This window comes from Ammospiza nelsoni, chromosome 5 (assembly GCF_027579445.1).
Source record: "Ammospiza nelsoni isolate bAmmNel1 chromosome 5, bAmmNel1.pri, whole genome shotgun sequence".
Classification (NCBI taxonomy): domain Eukaryota; kingdom Metazoa; phylum Chordata; class Aves; order Passeriformes; family Passerellidae; genus Ammospiza; species Ammospiza nelsoni.
In genome coordinates this window covers 12,663,870-12,684,579 of record NC_080637.1, presented here as the reverse complement: position 1 = coordinate 12,684,579, position 20,710 = coordinate 12,663,870, and the positions used below count along the sequence as shown (strand labels likewise).

At 42.1% G+C, this 20,710-nt stretch overlaps 2 protein-coding genes across 5 annotated transcripts in view; one reads left to right on the top strand and one right to left on the bottom strand.

Annotated features, from left to right (window-relative positions):
- CCDC146 (coiled-coil domain containing 146) overlaps positions 1-4,433 on the top strand; it is a 65,384-nt gene extending 60,951 nt beyond the window's left edge. For all 4 annotated transcript variants that reach the window (XM_059473227.1, XM_059473228.1, XM_059473225.1 and 1 more), the window contains 3 exons: positions 1,400-1,537; positions 2,916-3,161; positions 4,091-4,433. In XM_059473227.1, the coding sequence (XP_059329210.1) occupies positions 1,400-1,537; positions 2,916-3,161; positions 4,091-4,270 (564 nt within the window). In that variant the 3' untranslated portion in view covers positions 4,271-4,433. The remainder of the gene's footprint in view (positions 1-1,399; positions 1,538-2,915; positions 3,162-4,090) is intronic.
- Positions 4,434-4,440: 7 nt separating this feature from the next.
- Positions 4,441-20,710, bottom strand: part of GSAP (gamma-secretase activating protein) — a 44,990-nt gene continuing 28,720 nt past the window's right edge. Inside the window, exons 21-31 of the mRNA XM_059473230.1 lie at positions 20,271-20,326; positions 19,816-19,847; positions 18,233-18,294; positions 16,606-16,701; positions 12,149-12,219; positions 11,445-11,539; positions 10,190-10,309; positions 8,806-8,867; positions 6,804-6,908; positions 6,560-6,653; positions 4,441-6,002 (exon numbers count right to left, since the gene is read on the bottom strand). Of these exons, the coding sequence (XP_059329213.1) occupies positions 5,902-6,002; positions 6,560-6,653; positions 6,804-6,908; positions 8,806-8,867; positions 10,190-10,309; positions 11,445-11,539; positions 12,149-12,219; positions 16,606-16,701; positions 18,233-18,294; positions 19,816-19,847; positions 20,271-20,326 (894 nt within the window). The 3' untranslated portion in view covers positions 4,441-5,901. The remainder of the gene's footprint in view (positions 6,003-6,559; positions 6,654-6,803; positions 6,909-8,805; positions 8,868-10,189; positions 10,310-11,444; positions 11,540-12,148; positions 12,220-16,605; positions 16,702-18,232; positions 18,295-19,815; positions 19,848-20,270; positions 20,327-20,710) is intronic.

Here is a 20,710-nt window from a genome sequence, read left to right as displayed (position 1 = left end):
CATTCCACAGCAGCAGATAATCATTCTTTGCATTTTGTTCCTGAGGCCTCTCAGCTCTCAGGAGGAAAAATCCTAAGGAAAGGACTTTTCATAAAATGTGTCTGTGACAAGGACAGGCTGGGGAGGGGGAGCTCTCTGAGGTACCCCTGGCTCTGCAGCATCCTCTGCTGACTCCCTTCACATCATTGGCACCTCAGAGCAGACCCACCTCACCAGGGGAAGGCACAGAAAAGGGAGCAGAGGGAGAGAAATGCAGAATAATAAACTGCTAGCAAACAGGGTTGTCAGTCCTTGCTAAGCGGCCACGAGCTGTTTCACCACTATCCACAGGCTGTGAGCAGGAGGCAGAGCTGCCAGCCTTGTCACAAAGCCTGCACGTGTGACACAGGAGCAAACACTGCCCCTTGGCAGGGCTGGGCCCCACTGCTTTCCTTCCCTGCTGAAAAAGGAGCCACCAAAGAGAGCCTGGTGGAAGCAGCAGCCAGGCCAGCCCAGCAGCTACACCTGACTGCAGCACTGCTGGTGACTGCCCCAAGAGACTCCAGAGGGAAGCATTAGGTCCAATGGAAAGCCACTTTAGAGCCCTCTGGGTGGGGGAAGAAGGTAAAAGAACAGCATTTTCTTATACAGTTTTGTCTGTCCCAGTTATAGAAGCACAAAACTCTTCCCACAGTGTTCAGTATTTGGAGGGGATTTGCAAAGGGCTCTGAAGGTGTGAGGGCAGTAGCAGCAAGCTCTGAGCACACCCCAGAGTCCTTCTTTTGAAATCCAGTTTGTAAAGAGAGACCCTGAACACAGCTGCTTGAATTACCTGAGCTTTTTGCTTTACTGTCCCATATTCCTTGACAGGAGGGAGCTCTGCATAGCCGAGCAGGCCAGAGCCTGCTACCACCAGCCTACATATTAGGAAGAAGGTTCTCTTGGAGTTGTGATAAGTTTAAATGTCTACTTCAATCTCCATGGGATTTAAAGTCATTGTAGTTATAATTTGTTTATGCAGCCCATACTTTTTTTAGCATGAGGAGGGGAAAAGTATTTAAAGCAAGACCTGAAAGCTTCCATTGTGGTGTGACTCAAGGAACTGGAAGATGAAAAAAATTATGACTAGAAAAAAGCCCCATTGCTTTGAAGAAAAGCACAGCAAGGCAGTAACAGTGGTGTAACCCCTGCCCCCAAAAGGGCCTGGCCTGATATGGAAGAATTGTACAACTGACAGCAACCAACTGAAGCAATTTGGGCCTTGGCAGAGAAGGTGTAAATTTTGAGAAATCTGAGAGTGAAGGTATTCATTTATGACTGTTCACCAGCATTATTTCAGCAGCTGGGGGCATTCACAGAACACTTTGTGCTGCACCTTCCCCTGTCCTGTCCTTACACTGTGTTCTCCTCCTTGCTGCAGATAGAGGCAGAGCTGGTGCAGAAGGAGCAGAGGCTGCTGAAGATCGATTTCCTCTGTGAGAACATTTCTGACCTGACGGACAGAATGCGCACGGTGGTGGAGAGCGGCAGGCAGGACATGCTGCTGTTCGCTAGGAGGGTAAGAAGGGCACTGCAGCTCTGCCTGCCAGCCTGCACAGAATGAAACACTATCTGGGCAAGAGGTGATTCACTTGCAAATTACAAAAGTGGCTGGAAATGTTGAGAGGCAAGTCATAAGTGAGTCCTTCAGAAATTACAGACAGGAATAGCAACAGTAATACAGATAAACTGAAACTATCAGGCGAATGTCCTCTCTTTTAAAAACAAAGTTTTTAAAATAAATGGTACCTTCACTAAAATATAGAATTAGTTCTTTCTGAAGTAGATGCTTAGAAGCTTTGTAGGATCCTCCTTTTGCAATGCACTTAACAGCCTTTCCACAAAAAACAGGTCAAAGGCTAAAAAGAAATAAGGGGAAAAAAATGAAATAAAGGAAGGCCCCGCAAATTCTACTGCAACATACAAAAAGATGAACGTGGTATCTGGCTCAAAGTTCTTTTATTGTTTAGGTAGGGGGAACCATACAGGAACCATTATTTCCAATACAGTTTTTAAAATATAATTATAGCAATTTGCTTTTATTAACTGCAAGTAATATTGTTTGGGAAAGACCAAAAATGCTCCTAGCCCCCATATTCCTTATTAAAAAGCTACAAATTGAGCAGAGCTGAGGAAAAGACAGGAAAAAAAAAGCTAAATAATTAATGTAAAATAAGGCCAGGGTAGAAATTTGTCTTAGATGTTAGGTTTGGCACACATGAAAGCTTAAAACAGTTTTTTATCATTTATTTTAAACACAGAGAGAAATATCATGGTTGTTAACTGTGTTTGTGAAATGATGGCCATGGGCTAATAAGATACTGTAAAAATGGCAGTGTGCCAAAAGTTGCATTTGCAAGTGCCCTGGCTGTCCCAGTTCCAATTAGTCACTTAAAGAGTATTAAAGCCTTTTGTTTTTTTTTTAAATCATCTGCAGTGAAACTCAAATATTTCTGTCACATTCCTTTTCTGTTCGTCCCCCTTCCAAGGACAATGTCACAACCCACAGCCCCTGCATCAGCATTGTCATTCAATTATCTCATAGGTATTTGGCTTATTCCAGCTTTATTATGAAGCCAATTGTGTATAAACTCAAAAAGAACTGGGATCCCAGGCCTTTGAGGGCTGGGGGAGTTTTGCTGTCCAGCTGAAAAGGTCAAGAAGCAAAAACAAATGTGCTTTTCTTTTCTTGTGCTGGAGTAAATGTGACTCCTTGAGTAGCCATTTTATTTTGTTCTAAGTGTTCACAAAAATGAAGTAATTTTCAAGAATTGAACTACTATTTAAAACCTTGTCAAGGTGGACTTATTTCCAGTGCCTAATGCTGACCCAAGTGTCAGTCCCAGTGAGTGCCTAAAGGGAAGCCCTAACTACAATGCAGCTGTTTTGCATTCCAGAGCAACGAACTGCAGAGCGACATAAATCGCAAAACCCAGCAGATAAGGGCTCTTTTTGCAGAGTTGTCCATGAAGCAAGCATTTGCCCTTAGACTCCAGCAGGAAATCAGAGACAAGGAACAATCTGTGATGACTGCTTCATGGATGATAAGCCAAGGCCTTTCCCCTCCCAAAGCAGAAATGGATGACTGGAAGATCCTAGACAGTGAGAAGATACAAAAAGCAGAAGCTGAAGCCAGAGCTGAAGTAAGTTTTTGTCACACATTGCAAGAGCTCCAGGAGCCAGTGCAGATGATGGTACTGGAAAGAGACAACTGACAACTCACTACAGTGGGTTTGTGGAGTTTTAACTCTAGTTTGGCACCACCACTTGAAGCTGGTAATTGAATCTTAAGGAGATCATATACTAAAAGCCTCACCTTTGGTTATTAAAGTAGTTTGTGTGACCATGCTGTGGCTGAAGGGCAGGGCAGCCATCAGTGGAATACTGCTGTTCACAGGATTTCAAGGTAAAGCTGCAAAAGGTGGAGCGTGGGCCTCAGGAAAAGTAAGTTTAATGTCTCCTGCATACAAGATACAATGAGCATCAGATCAGAAGTAGCAAGAAATCAGATTGCTGAGCAAGATACTGAGGGTAGGCAGGGCAGCATGGAAGACAGCACTTGAAACCTTACCCTACACTTGAAACACTTGAAGCACTTAAATCTTACACTGCCTCTGTCCTAGAGATGATCAGTGATCCCAGAGCAGAGAGTTCCTACATAATAATATTTTAGAATAAGAAACTTCTGTCATAAAACTTCTCCTCATGCTGTGACTCAAGTTTCCTTTCAGTGCTGTGGATAAAGGCCCACTCTAGTAACTGTACTCAGGAACAGAATTATTCCACAGATGTTTGGTGCATAATTACTACATCTTTTACAGGTTTATCTAATCTGTTTTCTTGACAAACAACAAAAGCATGGCAGGATCAAACTGCCTATTTGAAAGGACAAACTCATATCTACATGGTCCAGCCTCATGCTTTCCTTTTAATAGCCCTTCAGCTTTCCTGGTTTGCCAGGGATTAGACTAAGGGTGTTACCTCTGCCACGGATTCTGTGCACTGGCTTGGGGCAGCACTGGAGTTTTAAAGCACACAAGCCCTGTGTGACCAAGCTGTGTTTCTCTGACAGGAGCCTCCAGAGGAGGAAGAAGTTGCACTGCCCAGCTACTACTCCACTACCCTCGAGGAGGAGGAGCAGGAGGAGCAGCAGGAGGTGGAGGAGGAGGAGCAGGAGCTGGAGCAGGAGGAGCAGCAGGAGGAGGAGAAGGGACTCTCTTCAGATCAAGTGAGCCCTGGCCAAGACATCTGAAAAAGCCTCCTGCTGAGCCATCTGAAACCTGAACAGACAACACCTGAAGTAGGAGAGACCATTACCAGCTGCTGGATCACAAGAGTCAGCAGCATTTACACTGCACTGAACAAAGATCTGTTGGTGTTCAGCCAAATTCCATGCTGAAAATGAAGTATTTGTTCATGCCAAAAGCACAGCTCACTGGTCAGTGATCCAGAATCCTTTCTCATGGTATCCAAAATGCAATCCAGTATTTCCAAGTGTCAAGAAAAGTGAGTGATCCTCATGCTATACTTAAATTTTTTCCAGGTAAAGTTTTATTGCATCTGAAGGTATGTTAAAATATATTCGTTAAAAAGAAAAGGCTAGGAAATCTTCTCCTGTTATTAATATAGTACAAAGTGACCATCACTTATAGCCATACACAACATGGCTTTCTGCAGTCTGGGACTGGAGTTTACACTTGCCAGAGAAATTCTAGTTATATTAAGAAAAATGTTTTCCTTCTCACTATGCAGTCACTAAGAAAGCTAAAGCTTCACTGGTGGCAATGAAAAGGAACTGGATCTTTTTATTTCACTGGTCAGGAACAGGGAGCATCAATGGAAACCACTCAGAGAGAGGTCAGAGGTTGTTTTGAAAACCTCCCAAATGTATAAAATATTAATGAGTTTGTCTAGTTTAATAGTCTGGAATTTCATAAAGGTTTTTTTAAAAGCCAAAAAAGGCTGCAGAAATCCTGCATGGCACAACTTGGCAATTTTCTCTGTGTAGCACATTGCTATTCCTATTTGAAATTAATGTCACAGTTCAGAACTTAAAAGAGTAAACAACATTGGCTCAGTTACATACAAACAGAAGTTGAAAACAAAGGAAAAACAGCCTGCCTAATTTCTTTCTGAAGCTGAAGTTTGAACTGTAACACTAAAAGTTTATGTAAAACTCTCTGCAAGCCAACGTTAAGATCAATTTCTAAAGCTTTTTTCTTATACTGTTTACTTACAATATATTATACATATCTTTAAAAAACAAGAAAAAACCCCTCAAATAAACAAACAAACCCTCAACAAAATCTGTGCACAAAGTCACGTGCACTTTAAAGAGATTACATTTTGTGCTAATTACAAAACTGAAAATATTAGAATGCAGCTTCAGAAGCAGAAGTACCATAAGATAATTGATACCACCACAAGGAATGACTATCTCTTCACTCAGGCCTGACATAAAAGGTCATCTGTTATTCTTACCTGCTTTACACAATCACACCAAGAAATCCTTTTATTAATCCAAGTAAACAGTTACTAGTTCTTGTAACCCTGCAACTGGACTGCCTTTTCCAGCATTGTCTTGTTAAAAGAAGTGACATTTATACCAATTTTCACAGCATGTTTTGACACTGTTGTTCTACTTCAAAATGAACCCAGAGATATATTTCAAACCTAGGGTTATGTCAAATGCATTTCTCTAGGACTTATCTAGAAGTCAGTAATTTCAACCTCAGTTTGTTGGACCAAACACTGTTTTAGTAGCTCATGTCAGTACTGGTGACTGCCCAAAACTGCAGGTTATTTTGGAAACAACATTTCATTTAAATAAATACTTTTACAGAGGCACCACAGTTTGACAGCCTTCTTCAACAGCATGTTATTTCAGGAGTATTTGAGGCCCAGAAGTGTCATAGTGTGCTTGAGTGCTGTTTCCTCTACAAATCTTGCATTTACATGGTCTTGTTTTTCATATGGATGCACACCTAGAAAAACATGGTTAGGAAGTATTTACAAAATTGTACATGTTCCTGCATACTTCTAGTCCTGCTGTCTATTAAACATCTTCATCTCCAATACCAAAAGATAAGGGATGTGTTTTCATGCACCCAAAATACCTACAGATTTCACTAGTGCCCTTTGGATGCTCATCCATGGCAAAAACTATCCTATTAGTGGGATGTAAGTAAATTATAACCCACACAGAGGGAAGCCTCTCTGGAGGCTGGACTTCCAAACTGGAGATCCAAACCCAGCTTGAAGCAGAGGGGCTGTGTTGGTGCTGGTCCATGAACTGGCCCAGGGCACTTGCTCACAAACTGCTGCATGCTTTAACTCTGTTTCCTCCCCAAACAGGATGATACACATACATGGAGGCTCTTGGCCCCTGACACTTCCCTTCAGCAGAAATATGACCAAACCTATGTGTTCAGACATCACTGGAGTTTTAATAACTCAGTAATGTGAGTATAGGCAGGATACATTTGAGTGAGCATCAAAGGGTAACAATCACTGGTCTTCCAAAGTACAGAATTAACACTACCTTGATTCTCTATCTCTGCCAGCATGTTAGTCAGGTAGTTCAGTGGCAGAAACTCCACAGGGAAGGAGAGTCTCTCAGGGACAGGCCTGCTGCACTGTAAGGGAGAACATTCCGAGTTACTTCACAAAGCTGCACAGATCCACCAAGGTTTCAATGTTTCTTTAGTGGGTTACAGTCCACAGAAAGCTCAGGAATCTCAATACTGTCCAAGCACAAGATTTTAAAACAGGCTCTGTGCCCTTACCTGCCTGTTTCCCAGCTTCTCAAGCAAGAGTTTCACATATTTCCGTGCTATGAAATTGGCATTTATCGGATGATTCCAGTACTGGCGGACCTTTTGACCAAGAGCCTAGTAAGCAAAAAACAAACCCCAAAACCTGAGAACATAGAATGGGACAGTGGAAACTTAGAGAAAAAGGCAGGAAAAGCTGACACAAAATCCAGGCTGCAATGCAGATGTGCTTTGCTTTCAGACCTCAATGACAAGGCTAAGAGGTCATCATGTTTAGCCATGCAGCCTTCCTTTCATAGTCAGTAACTCAGAGATCACAATGTGCTCTCAAAATGTGGGAAATCAAAACCTCCTCAACTCAGTCCTCACCTCAACTGGTCTGTCCCAGTGCCACTGCCCCACCTGACATGTGTACTTAAGTATTAATTGAACTTTTATCCTTTACTGTGATTGATTTCAATAGAATAAAGTAGATGCCCCATTCCTCAAAGCTCCTTCAGGACAGGGCTTCTTAGGCTCAGTCTTAAGGAACCTTAGACAAGCAGAACACTGGCAAGGAAAGATACTGGAAATGTAATTTTGGATCCCATTATTCAGGTCATCATCCTGGAAACTGATAACATTGTCTCACATTTCCAGAGCCCAGAGATTCAAAACCAGGTTTCCCAAAGCTTCCAATCCCAACCAATAAGCAAAAGAATAGGAACACACTGTGAAATTAACTCCACCTTCTGCTGTTTTCCCTGTGCAGATCTTCCCTTGCCCCTCCCCTTCAGCTGTGCTGCAATGCAGACAGCTGTTCATTTTAGTAAATGCTGTACAGTTTCATGGTGCTTAAATCCTTGCTTCTGATTAAACTGAAGTCATCCAGTACATGTAACCTGCTCAAAATAGTCCAAGTCTCCCCAAAGTGACCTTTCTGTCAAACAGGCTATTCCCAGCATTTTTTCCCAAAGCTGTAAATAGATACAATAAAGCACTGACTCTACTGTGCATAGCCAGCATTGGTTGTTCCCTAACTCTCCCAGCTCAGCCCTTCACGTCAGAGCGTGCTTGGAATGGAGTTCCCCACGCACCAGGCCCAGGGCTGGCAACTCAGGGGCCCTGTGCTGACCCCAGCTCACCAGCCCTGGCCCAAAACAAGGCACAGAGGACAAAGAACATCCTTTGAGTTCTCCTCCTCTACCCCTTCTCAAAACTGCTGCCAAATAAAGAAGCCTTTGTTGGAGGAAAATCCAAGCAGCACTTCTGGCCATTTGAACTACAAGTGACAGCACATAATGAGCAAACAATGGGCAACTCATGTGGAAAAAAGCCTGTTCTGCAGTGAGGCATTCCCCAAGGGGGATCCCTGGTGCTCCTTTGCCTCTTGGCATCTTGTGCTTCCCCTGCAGCCCTGTGCTGTGCACTAACAGCAAAATGGAAGAAGAAGAAATACATCTGCCATCCTGCTGGAACGATTTATGGAGGACCAGTAACCAACTCTTGTGGCTACACAAGTCAGCTTGGTCAGTGGGTGAGACTGTGAGGTTTAACTGAGGGGAGATCTTGTAATCCATCCCTGCCACAAAGCTGTGGTACAACACAGCTTCACAGCTTTTACTGTACCAGCTTTTGAACATATTTTTTGAAGTGTATAGAACCAGACAGAGGTCACAAGTGAGAAAGACTCCATGGATGCTGAAAAGCACACACAAAACCCCCATAAACCCCCTTTAAATAACCCTCATTGCCTTATGCAAATGAGTACTCAGCAGAACAGTGTCAGTCTTGTTAAATTCTGTAGGATACTGGAGACTCTGTAAAACACTATGGACAAATCTGTAATTTAAGTTATCAGGGTCACCTACAGTCCAGGAGCAGCAGATGAGGAAACTGTGGCTGTTCTGGTTATATTTGAATCAGACTCTAATTGAATCACAGCCAAGTCTTTCATTGGTTTTACCCTATGCACAAGCAGGAATTTCCTATCAATTCCAAAATCCAAGAAATTACATCTAAAGCCATTAGTTACCTCTGGAAGCCTCATGACAATACTAAACTTCAGCTTTTCATTCTGTTCAGTGTCATCCAGATCTATAAGCAGCAGGGAAAAAAGCAAATTAAACAAACATCACATAACAAACTTTCAGCTTTCACTGAAGACATTCTGAATAAACATCTCCTCCTTAGTGAAATGAAAATTTCAGTTTAAAGACTTATTTACATGTTTATCATGTGTACAAATATATTTCTGCATATTTGTCCATAACTTCACCATTTTATGTAACAATTTATACTATAATTCAAATGCACTTTGATTAAACGCAACTCTTCAAGTTTATAATAATTTATCAAGATCAAGCACAGATTGATACAGATACAACATATTTTGTTGCCCCTTTGTTTGGAACACTGGGCACAGCTGGCTCACGTTCAGCCACCACTGACCAGCACCTCCTGGGCAGCTTTGCAGCCACTCTGCCCAGCCTGTGACACTGTCTGGGGTTGTTGTGACCAAAGGGCAGGACCCAGCACTTGGTCTTGTGGCTGAGAAAGCACTTGATCCCCTTGTCCAGATCATTGATAAAGACACTAAACAGCACTGGGCCCAATACTGAGTTCTGGAACCCCACTGGGGACCAGCCACCAGCTGGATGTAGCTCCATGCCCCTCCACTCTCTGGGCCCAGCTGTCCAGCCAGCTTTATCCCAGTGAACAATGCTCCCATCCAGGCCATGACCAGCTGGTTTCTCCAGGAGAATGCTGTGGGAAATGCTGTCAAAGGCTTTGCTGAAGTCCAGGCACACAACACCCAGAGCCTTTCCCTCACCCCCTGTAGGGTCACCCAGTGACAGAAGGAGCTGAGGCTGGTCAGGCAGGACCTGCCTTTCACAGACCCCTGCTGGCTGGGTCTGACCCCTGGTAGTCCTGCACACACCATGTGATGGCACTCAGGATGATCTGCTCCACAAGCTTCCCCAGCCAGGAGGTCAGCTTGGCAGGCCTGTTCTTCTCTTTCCAAACATAAAGCAAGAGCTGAGGGCTGGGTAGCAGACCAACTTCCTCACACACAGGTGTGCACTTTGTCACAGAGTCATAGAAATTCCCCAACAAATCCTATGATGATCTTTAGTATTTGTTTTTCTAAGAAGTCTGAAGTGTAAAAACAACAAAAACTTAAATTCTCTCCACACAGAAATTTCTTTTTGTGCTGTGGGTAAGGCCAATCACACAGCCTGAGCCCCAGCTTTCTCCTTTCAGATAGGCAACACCCTCAGCTACAGCCCTCACTGAAACAACACTCTAAGGAGAGCTGAGAGTCCTGGGCAATAAAACCTGTGCCCAAGGGGAGTGGCTCAAAGGACAACACTGCCAGTTAGCTGGCTGTAACAAATGAAGCACCATGCTCACTGTACCTTTCAGCAATTTCCTGACACACGTTTCTGTCAATTGCAAGATGCCATTGTCAATGTAGTGCAGGAGGGTGTGCAGAGGCAGACATCGAACACCAAGTCCCAGGTGCAGAGTGTGAAAACCTATGAAAGAGACAAACTTGTTTGGTACAATATGTAGTTTTTCCTAATTCTCTATTTAAGACTGAAATTACTCTAGCTAAAACCATTACTTCTCTTGACTTCTGATTCTTTATAGTTGGTGGGGAAATCAATTTATCAAGTCAGGTCATCTTATCTAGACGTCCTTCAAGTCCTCTCAAGTACAATCTTGTCAGAAAGAAGAAAGCTAAGGGGATTGAAAACAGTCATTAAAGTCATACACTGTCCCTAAATGTCTCCAAGCTGTTGCCTTATATCTGAATTACTCTATTCATTTGTCTTTTATCTCCCTCTCTCCTCCTAATTAATCAAAATTTGAGGTTTCACCACCATCAGGATGTTAGTGCCATGAAGACACTCCCACAGGCCGCATTAAAACTTCAGCTTTCCTTTGACTGATGATGGTCTTACCATGTAACACTAATATGTGGCAGCATTTGTGCCCACACAGACTGAGGGACAAACTCATACCAAAAGCAGTTGCAATGACCAAAGACAGATCAGGAAATAAACCCCAGGAAGATTCAAACAGAATTGGAAAGCATTAAGATATTAAGATGTCAAGACGTCTCTCCCTAATGAAAATAAAAAAGTGCTTTGAAAATGCTGTAAAGAATTACGAGGCGCTCTAAGAAATGAAAATCTACTATCAAGACCAGCTTTTCCATCAAGGCTGGAAATAATCCCTTCAGGAAAAAACTGAAAATTATTAGCAGGGCAAGACCATGAGAAAAAACACTCTATCTGCTACAGGATAGGATTTTCCCTTGTGCCTCTTGAAACTGAAGTCCAGTTGACTAAATATATATATATATATATATATATATATATATATATATGTGAATGGAGTCTAAATCTTAGTTCTAAGATAAGACTGCACCCACACATTCCATTGGAAACATCTGTTTAGTTTTCTCTGCTTCTGGTAACTATTTAGTTTTGTTTCATTTCACTTGTACAGGTTTATCAAGAGCCTTCCCCTCTCTAAGTGACTTGAATAGCTGTCAGTACTGCCAAAGCTAACTTGACACATGAGCTGCAACCTGTGCTGTGCTGTGAGAAATATACAGCACTGCTCTCCTCACCCATGATAAAAACAGCAAAACTCAGAACTTACCAGGAGGTAAAGGCATGCACATGCCATTTGCTGCTTCCAGAATCCGACTCATGATGTGGAACACCGCAAACTCTGCTGCACTTCCTCTCTCATCACTGAGATAACAAAGTAGCAACACATTAATTGCCATGCTGGGAGTGCACTGCATGCCTGCCTTTGGGATGCAGGGCCATGGGATGCTGCCTTGTGTACTGAGGTGTCTCAGCCAGCACCAGTGTTGCAGACACACAAAGTCTCTGTGGTGTCCCCATGTCCTCCCCCACTGATGCACATTTACAAAGCTCTCAGCAGTACCTGGAATCAGCAGCAACAGGTAAAATGGTGCTGGTGTGACTGACCTGGCTTTTACAGGTGTTTAACACCCACCACCAGCTTAGGACCACTCCAAATTCAGCAAATTTGAGCTCCAGCCATAACACTGCCTGTGTGGTTAATATTCACACTGGCCTAGAGAGGCCAGCAGGAGCCTTAGGAGGAGTTAGTGACAGTAACATGACACTGACAGCAGCACAAGCACTGAAGAGTTAGTGACACCAACATGACACTGACAGCAGCACAAGCACTGAAGAGTTAGTGACAGTAACATTGACACTGACAGCAGCACAAGCACTGACTGTTCAGAGCAGTACTGCTGATGAAGACCAAAATCATTATGCCTGTATTTTAAAAGGCAGGCTGAAAACTTTAACGAATCAATTGCTTACAAGCAGAAGATACAGGAATGAAGCTGGTATCTCCTCCAAACTTCTTTCATTATTCGATGCACCAGATTCAGCTAAAACAAAAAAGAGAAGAGTGGGTGTTCCCAGGAGCCTGTATACAGCAGCCTTTTGGCCTTCATTCATTCCACACACCAGTTTATGTTAAAATCTTCTCATGGGACTCCTACTAAGTCTTTGGTTTTTTCTCTAGGGCCTTAAAAATGTAAAGTTATTAAACTTTGAATTGTAACAGAATTGCCCTATTCCAGCTGATTAAAGTGCTTCCAGCTTATCAAAGCATCATGCAAGACATACAGCAACTGAACACACTGTGCTTCTTGGAGATAACTGATCTCAGGCTCTTGCAGCAAATTCTCAAAGATCTGTTTGCCATGAAAGCAAAAACAGCATGTCCAAGTGGCTGAGCACTTGGCAAGGAACAGTCCCAAGGGCTCAGCAAAAGCAGATAATGTTAAAGACAGTGGAATGTTCAGTTTGCCAATAAAAGTGTGCAGGAGCAATGACAGATCTAGTCCTGGAAAGGAGGAAAAATGAGACAAACAAATGTCTCTCCTCATCTATGGAGTTTCCTTTTTGTCCCCAGTGAAGTGAAACAATCCCTTGGCCCATGTTGTTGTTCTTTGTGCTCCCACACTGACATCCACCACACAGTCAGCACATACCAAAGCCACAAGCCCTGTTCTCACTTGGGCCTTCTCAGCTCCTGCAGCTCAAAGAGAAACCACACACGGAAGAGCTGAAACAACTTCCTCATGGTTGTCATGTGCACCCAGTTCCACATCTCAGTAACACAACTGAGACACTTCCTCTGGCCTTTTATCTCTGGGCCTCAAAGCACAGCAATCAATCAATCCCAGGAAACTCAGGAAACTGGTCTGAGCCCTGCTCTGCAAAGAGGTGTCACAAGAAGTTAGGAACCAATTTTCCTCCCTCCAGATGGTCAGAATCCAGGAATGCTTTTTCCCTACTCTCTTTTCTCCTCATAGGCCTTGCCCTCTCCATTGTCTGACTCATCACAGGCTCTGAGCAAGAGAGAAACAGGATACACAGGAGAGATCTGCGTGCAAAGGCCAGAACTGGAATATTGATCTTCAATAATGTTCCTGAGTGTTCCTGTGTGCCTTGGCCAGAAAACTGTACAAGGCAGCACCTTTCCCATCCACCCTGACTTGAGCCAGGCTTGCACAGCTGCCTGATGCAAAATAACTGCCCAATCCTTGCCATCTCCACACTTTCTAAATGCAATGGAAAGATCCAATTTGATCTTTCTGGAGTATAGCAAGTTTTCTAGGAAATGAGCGATTTCCAGTTTCCACAGAAGGGTCACAAGAACCACCTGCTGCTGGAATGAATTTCATTTCTGGCCAGCATAGAGAGTGCAGCTAAGGCCTCTGCATCAGGAGCTGCAGCTGGATCTGAAGGATCAGTGTTGAAGTGAAGGCTCTTACAAGCTCCAAAATCACCAATAATTATCTGCGCAACACAAATGGTTTTCAAGAGTATGCTACTCCAGAATAGGCATTTTTTGGTTAACAACACAGCAAACTGTACAGCTTTCACAGGGCACAGAAAGCTTAACAACTTCTTAAGTTACAATCATCCAAGCTCTCACAACATACTTGCATCTTAAGCACATGAATGTTTGTGTGTGACACCCACACTAACAGCACAACTCTCTTTGGAGATCAACATCTACCCTTGGCATTGTAGGAAATACATACAGAAAGATAATCCATGTCTCAATCTTTTTTTTCAGAGCATAACACACAAGATAATGTGCATGAGAGAAAGGCAGCATTATCTGTCTGATGGAAGGAGCACAGGCAGCTTCCTGTCCAAGGTTAGCAGTGGGTGGCTGGGGCAGCCAAGTTAAGAGCTGCACTCACAGCAGGGGAGGCCATTTTCCCCTGAATAACAGACACACAATGAGAAGTTTTTTGGGGCACATACATGAAGGAATTTCCCTTGGAGTACTCTAAACTAGCAAGAGAGAACATGACCATCAGCAAGACAGCACATGCAGGAGGGCCTTGGCTGACAGTGCTGTCACCTTGTCTTGAAACATCCACAGTTCCAGGCAACGGTGCCAAGGAAACTGAAGTTCCCCTGTAATTGGGAACTACAAGTGCTCAGCTCCCCTGGCTGTTTCTACAGGAAAGACTTTAAAGCCAAAGAAAGTCAAAGAAAAGAACCAGGAGCAAAGGAGAAAAGGAAGTGAGACAAGGTCTTGCTGTCTTTCAGATCCCCTCCTGTGCAGTAGTATGACAGAGTCTTCCTCCTCCCAAGGAAACTCAAATCCAAATGGTGTCTGTCTGTCTTCTGTTCCTCTGCAGCTGAGCCTACAGACATCAGGGGAAATGTGCAGCTACTGCAGGGACATGCAGAGAAATTTCAGCAGTATACTCAGGTCTGCCTGTTTCCTGTGCCACAGGCTGCCTGCTCACCCTGCCTCCCCTTCCACTTGCTGTCAGGGCAGAAAATGTCACACTGCTTCTGTAAGTTATTGCTCCTCTTTCCTGCTTCACTGAAATAAAAAGATGAGAGAAACAGCTATGGAGCAAAGCTAAGGTAAAGTGATTGCAGAGGAGAGCTTATGGACACACAACAACCACTGCAGGAAAGGTGGCACATGGACTGGGACCAGGCACAACCCAGCTCTGCAGAGCTGCTCAGCAAACAAGGAATTCCCACTGAGCTGTGTCATTCACACTTCCCCACTTCACTTCTCTGTAGACAAGAACACACAGTTCTCTGACAGCAGCCAGCCTTTGCTTGTTTTATAAGAAACTCTCAGTGCTCCCAAGTTTTGGCTTCTCTGACTTCTTCTGAAATTGATTTACACAGTGACTACACAACATGGAGCCTCATCTCAGCCACTCCTGAATGTAATGCAAAATATCTTATGAAAGTAAACAGACAAACTTCAAGTCTCTTCCTGTTTCATTAGTTTCAATAGCTCTGTTACTCACTATTGATGCTACAGAAGAACTGGTGGAAGACTCAAACCAGTTCATTCCCCTGAAGAACTGTAAAACATTTAGGATATGGAAAGGTTTGAGATGTATGAATTTCTAATTAGGATGAGGGGAAACGGAAGGTTAAAAAGGAAATAATTTCTAAAGATTTTCAAACAGTGCCTAAGATGCACCAGCAGAAAGCAGAAGCAACTTTTAGAGGCACTTTATCTTCATTTATAGTAGCTTTTCTAAGAATAAGCCTGTCAACTGAGTTGAGAGAATTAGTCCTGAGAGTTTGCTTGTGGGGAGGGCTGAGATTTGTTTTGCAAGATTTTGTCTATAATAATTTAGCCTTGCAGATCAAGGTTGAATAGATTTTTTCACTTTTTTTATCTTAGTTTTTACTAAAAGTGAAAAAATTGTTATTAGAAATTGAATAAAAGGAGAAGAAATGTTCCACTTGGGCTTTTTTCAGCACCATTTTTAGGTACAGACCTTTGGTACATGTTGTACTGTTCCTGTTTTAATCAACCACTAGTTTCAGTTTCTTTCCTACACAGATACATAAAAGTCTGCCAATTACCAGTGAAACAACTTGTGAAGTTGTCAAAGTGAGGCCTGAAAAGTGAGGAAGGGCAGTGGGGCTGCAGGGGTTCAGAGAACGCTGTGACACTGACAGAGTGACTCACACACACTTGGGAGCAGATGCAGGCATCAGTAGCCCAAGGAAGCTTCCCAAGGTTTTCATCCCTAGAACACAGCACTGTGGGGAGTTTTCACTGAACACTGGCACAAAGAACAGGATTTACAGTTGCCATGCAAGCTTTTGAGAACTCTGAGTTCTGCACTTAAAGGATGTGATCTTGAGACAGACAAAACCAAGTAGATAACTTCTGTGCACAAGTTATGGTTTTTGTGGCTTTTTTTTAAAGGTATCTTAAGAGGATGAAAGACAGAAAAATAAGAATTTAGAAGGCAAATTTTCACAGTAGTTTACAAAGATTTCTTCATGCAAAACTCTCCTGTCACACACACAGCCCACCAAAGGCACTGTGTAGGAGTGGTGGTGATTTACCCACATGTCACATTGTAGTGACATCTTTTTTTGTTTATTTTTTATTTCCCCTGGTGGCACTTTCATTATTCAAGACTTGCAGCAATGTGTTCTACAGGAAACCAAATGGATCTAACAGCTTTAAACTTTCAGGATGAGTTATCATTTTATTTCTGGGAGTAGACAAGCTGTAAATGGAACCATTTCTTCTGTATTCTGAGTGACTGGTAATACTTTTTAAATAATATTTAAATAATATTAATTTTCTTTATGCATTTATACAATATTAGGTTGAAAAATATATTTAAATACCTTTTTAAAAAATCTTCCCACCAAATATATGCTATAAACAACTGGTACACACCCAAGAACCTACAATCCAGCAAATACACACTTGCTCACAATAGTGACTATGAAACCAAACTAACCAGGTTTGCAACATAATCCAAAACTATTTGGTCAATCTTCTTTTTTCCAACATATTGTAGATGTCTCATAAGGTGATCCTTCAGCTGAGCAACCATCTAGGAAAAAAGCCAAAAATTTTTTGGTGTTGGGCATCTTCAAAGCAACACAAAAACTGAAGCAGGTGCAGGGCCTGATCAATAGGCACTGGTGCAACAAAACATTTCCCCATTACAAAACTCCACTTCAGAGTGAAACCCCAAGCTGCTGTGCAATCTTGCTAAACTCATCAGCAGATGTGAATATTCAAAATGGTTACTTGGTGCAAATTCAGCAAAATGAATACTAAGCTGAACTTTCCATGATACTGAAAAGAAAAAACTTACAGTTCTCACACTTCTCTGTGCAAAGCCAAGGGAACTGGATGAAAGGATTTAAATATAACACTGGATTCTAATAATATAAGTACTTATTACAAACAAATAAACCGGAGACATTTTATGAAAGAGAGAACTAGCACAAGTACAATTTGTGGTAGTTGCCAAGAACTGAGAACCAGGGTGATTAATAGCAATTTCAGGTTAAACATTAATTGTGAAGTCATTAGAGTTGAGTGTTTGTTAACATACAGTCCATGCCACTCCCTAGTCTCTCCTTTCTGAAACATTTGCTGACCTCATGTAGCTTCAGATTGCAATTCAAGTCCATGCTGGCTCTTTTCTGAGAGTTACTAAGAAGCTGAGTGAAACTGGAGCAAATAAAAATCCCAGTCTCAAGGAACTTGTACACAGACTAATCTCACTGTGTCAATACACCAATACAGGTATGAGGGAGGCATAGACAAACTGACCTGTTTTTTGGATCTGTCTGAATAAACAGAGAGGAAGGAATGTAGAGAAGCTGCAGAGAATGAGAGGCAAAACTTGGAAACAGGGAGACCACTGCAAAGAAGGAAATTTGCCTCAGATGTGGACAGGACAGTGTTGATCTGCTCTTCACTGCTGAGATCTTCCAGTGCATACTGAAGAGTTGGTTGATTTTAAAAGTAAGAGAACAAGGGATAAGCCAAGACATGTATTTAGACAGAGGTCAGCTAGGGATTTGAGACAGAATTTATTTCCCAGAAGCATATAGATGGTAGATCCTTTAGGGAGATCACTGGCAAAAACAGTGGAAAGGAAGGGACCTCAGAATGGACATAGTCTCAGAAGTGAGGTAGAAGGAAAAAGAAACAGTAAAAGAGCTGTTAAATTGAGGAGCAAGAAGATCTCTGCTCATCAAATTGAGAGAATGGAGGGGGAGGAATTCACTTATATATGTTTTAAAGGCATAAAGCAAGTCCAAAAATAGCTGACAGATTAAATGACCTCCCAGTTTCCAGACAAAGTTATATTGGGAAAAAGCACTTTGACAAATCAGCTTTCTATTCCTGTTTTTCCCCTATGCCTTACAACGACCTGATAAGATAATATAATTATGATGATATTATCATGATATTTTAGATGAACTCTAAAACTTAGGAAATGCCATGTTTGCCCCATAGCTACCCTGAGTGAGCTTCCACTCAGCACTGGGACTTGGAAGGTCCCTCCTGACACATCTGTGGAGCCTGTGCGTCCTCTAGTGCACACTGACAGCAGCACAACATACCAGTCCCATGAGCAGCTGCTGCTGATAATCCTCCTCCTCAAAGAGAGGGACCAGCCTTGCCCCTGGAACAAACAGAGCAACAATCAGTCAAGGACATGGCACTACAGAAATAGCACAAGCATTCCACCAGCTTCAAAAGGACTTAGGAGCAGACAAGCAAACAGAAGCTGTGGTTTGACCTACTCTGATACAGAACTAAGACACTGAAGAACTATGGACTGAATAGGAGGATACAGAAATGGAAAATAACCCTTTGTCTGCCATTCACTTCTTCTTCTCTTTGATATTTAAGTAAGAGTTATCACAGAGTGGTGACTCAAGTGAGCAAAAAGGCAGAGAGAACGTTCTGGTAACACCAGTGCTGATGTGCTACTTAGATCTTGTCATTTACAAACAAACTCCAGCAGCTGTGTGGGTTTTCCAAGAAAATGGCCAGACAGAAAGTAAATTGTTCAGGGAATCACCTCCCACTGATTCTCTCCCATGCTCTGTCTGCTTCTGGTACTCAGATTTGTAGACCACTATGAAAAGAACACAACTTCTCTAACTAAATGGAAGGAGATCACAGAGTCTGCTGAAATTCATAACCTGTATTTCCTACTCAGTGCTTCTACTAAAACAAAGGAAGAAAACCAATCCTCTATTTCCTGATACAGATAAAACCAGCTCAAGATTTTATGGAACCAAGTGCTGAACTCTTTCAAAATTTTCCTATTTTTGCCCACCTTCAAATATATTTACACCACCACTTAGCAGCACAAAGACCTGTGCTGCTGATTTTAAAGGACTCAGGGACAAATCTACAGGGAAACACTACAAAGATGCTTGTTACTGGATAGAAGCTATTTAGAAATTATCTAGTAACATTTAAACATCTGACTTCTTAATAAGCACCTTTGAAAACACAAAGCTGAGGTTCACAAAGTTGATACAAAGTCTCTCAAAGTCAGAGCCCATTGCAGTAAGCAGCAGTGACACAGATGACTGCTGTCAGGGGCTGGGAATGAGTACACTGAGAATTCTTGGTAATAAAAGGACCAAGCAGCACTCACATGAGCTTCATGTCACAGCACACATGGCAGGGCACGTAGAAGGCACTGATGTGTGAACAGCAGGAACATAATACACCACTAAATTCAGTTTTACTTATTTGTGACAGAGGAACTGAGCATCAAAAAATCTCAAGTGTTTCTGGCCTAAAGAAATTCATTACACCTGCTCTCTCTATACCATGTTTTTTAACCAGCCTAATCTCCTGCACAAGTTCTGATCTTGCAAAGGCAGCTACAGGTGGACAAAACTCAACAGTAACATGGTGTCATTGATACTCTGCTCCACAAGAAAAATCCTGAAGATATTCTTTAGCAGACCACATTTTACTGCTTATGTTGTTAGATCCAATATGAACTAAGGACTTTATTTTCAAGCATTTCCTGGTCAGTACATGAAAGTTTTCTTCTCATCTTAAAACCTCAAACTCTTCTGAGCTGAAAACACACATAGCAACTCATTTTTAGCAAACAACAGCTGGATGGAAACATTCTAATAAACCTAAATCTTACATCAAGAAAGGTTTCACTTACCAGAGTCCCAAGTGTCCAGATGAGAAAGCACCCTGGGGTTTGAAACCAAAATCAGTGTGTTTCATATGCAATACTCTAAAGGCTTTCATAACATCACTAAAAACTCAAATGAGCCTTTGATCTTTCAAAGACAGCTAAAGACATCTGAGAACAGTACACGTGACTAAATGTAGTAAAAATACTATATAGCTTTAAAAAATTCTATCTGTCTAGGTCGTATGAGAATGACTTCACATCTACCATCAATTCCCTAGCTCTACAGACCTGTATTTCAGATCATGCTGTAGTGATTACAAGGATTCCAATAACTGATTTTCATCAGGATAATCTTCTTTAAAGATAAAAAAGGTATCTTTTAATCAGATACCTAAACAACTAATTAAATAGCACATTAATTCCTCCAACATATTTGTGCAAAATAAGAAGGGGTAAATATAATATAAACCAGTACGTACTTTTTGGCATTTTCAAAAATATTCCTCAAATATGCTGTGGTTCTTCTCTCCTCTCTCTGGTTTGTAAACAAACAAAATTCCCAAAATGAACAAAACAGAAGACCAAATAAAATACTCCCTGACAGAATGAAGATCAAAAATTAATTTGGTTTTCTCTTGGAATGGAAACAGAACAAAGTGGGGCCTCACACCATCTTCCAAGTGCCTGTGCTCTCACACACTCACACACATGTAAACCTCACGACAATACAAAATAAGCTCTGCTTTTCTTTCATTTCTTGCATTATTTTAAGAGAAAAAAACTTAGAGGCAATCACCTTAGATGAAATGACTGCAAGTCTTAGCACTTTTGATAATCAGATTCCCATTTATTTATCTTCAAAATAAAAAAGCCAGTTCATCCATGATTGACTTTGAATCCCCATTTCAGAGGCAGCTCT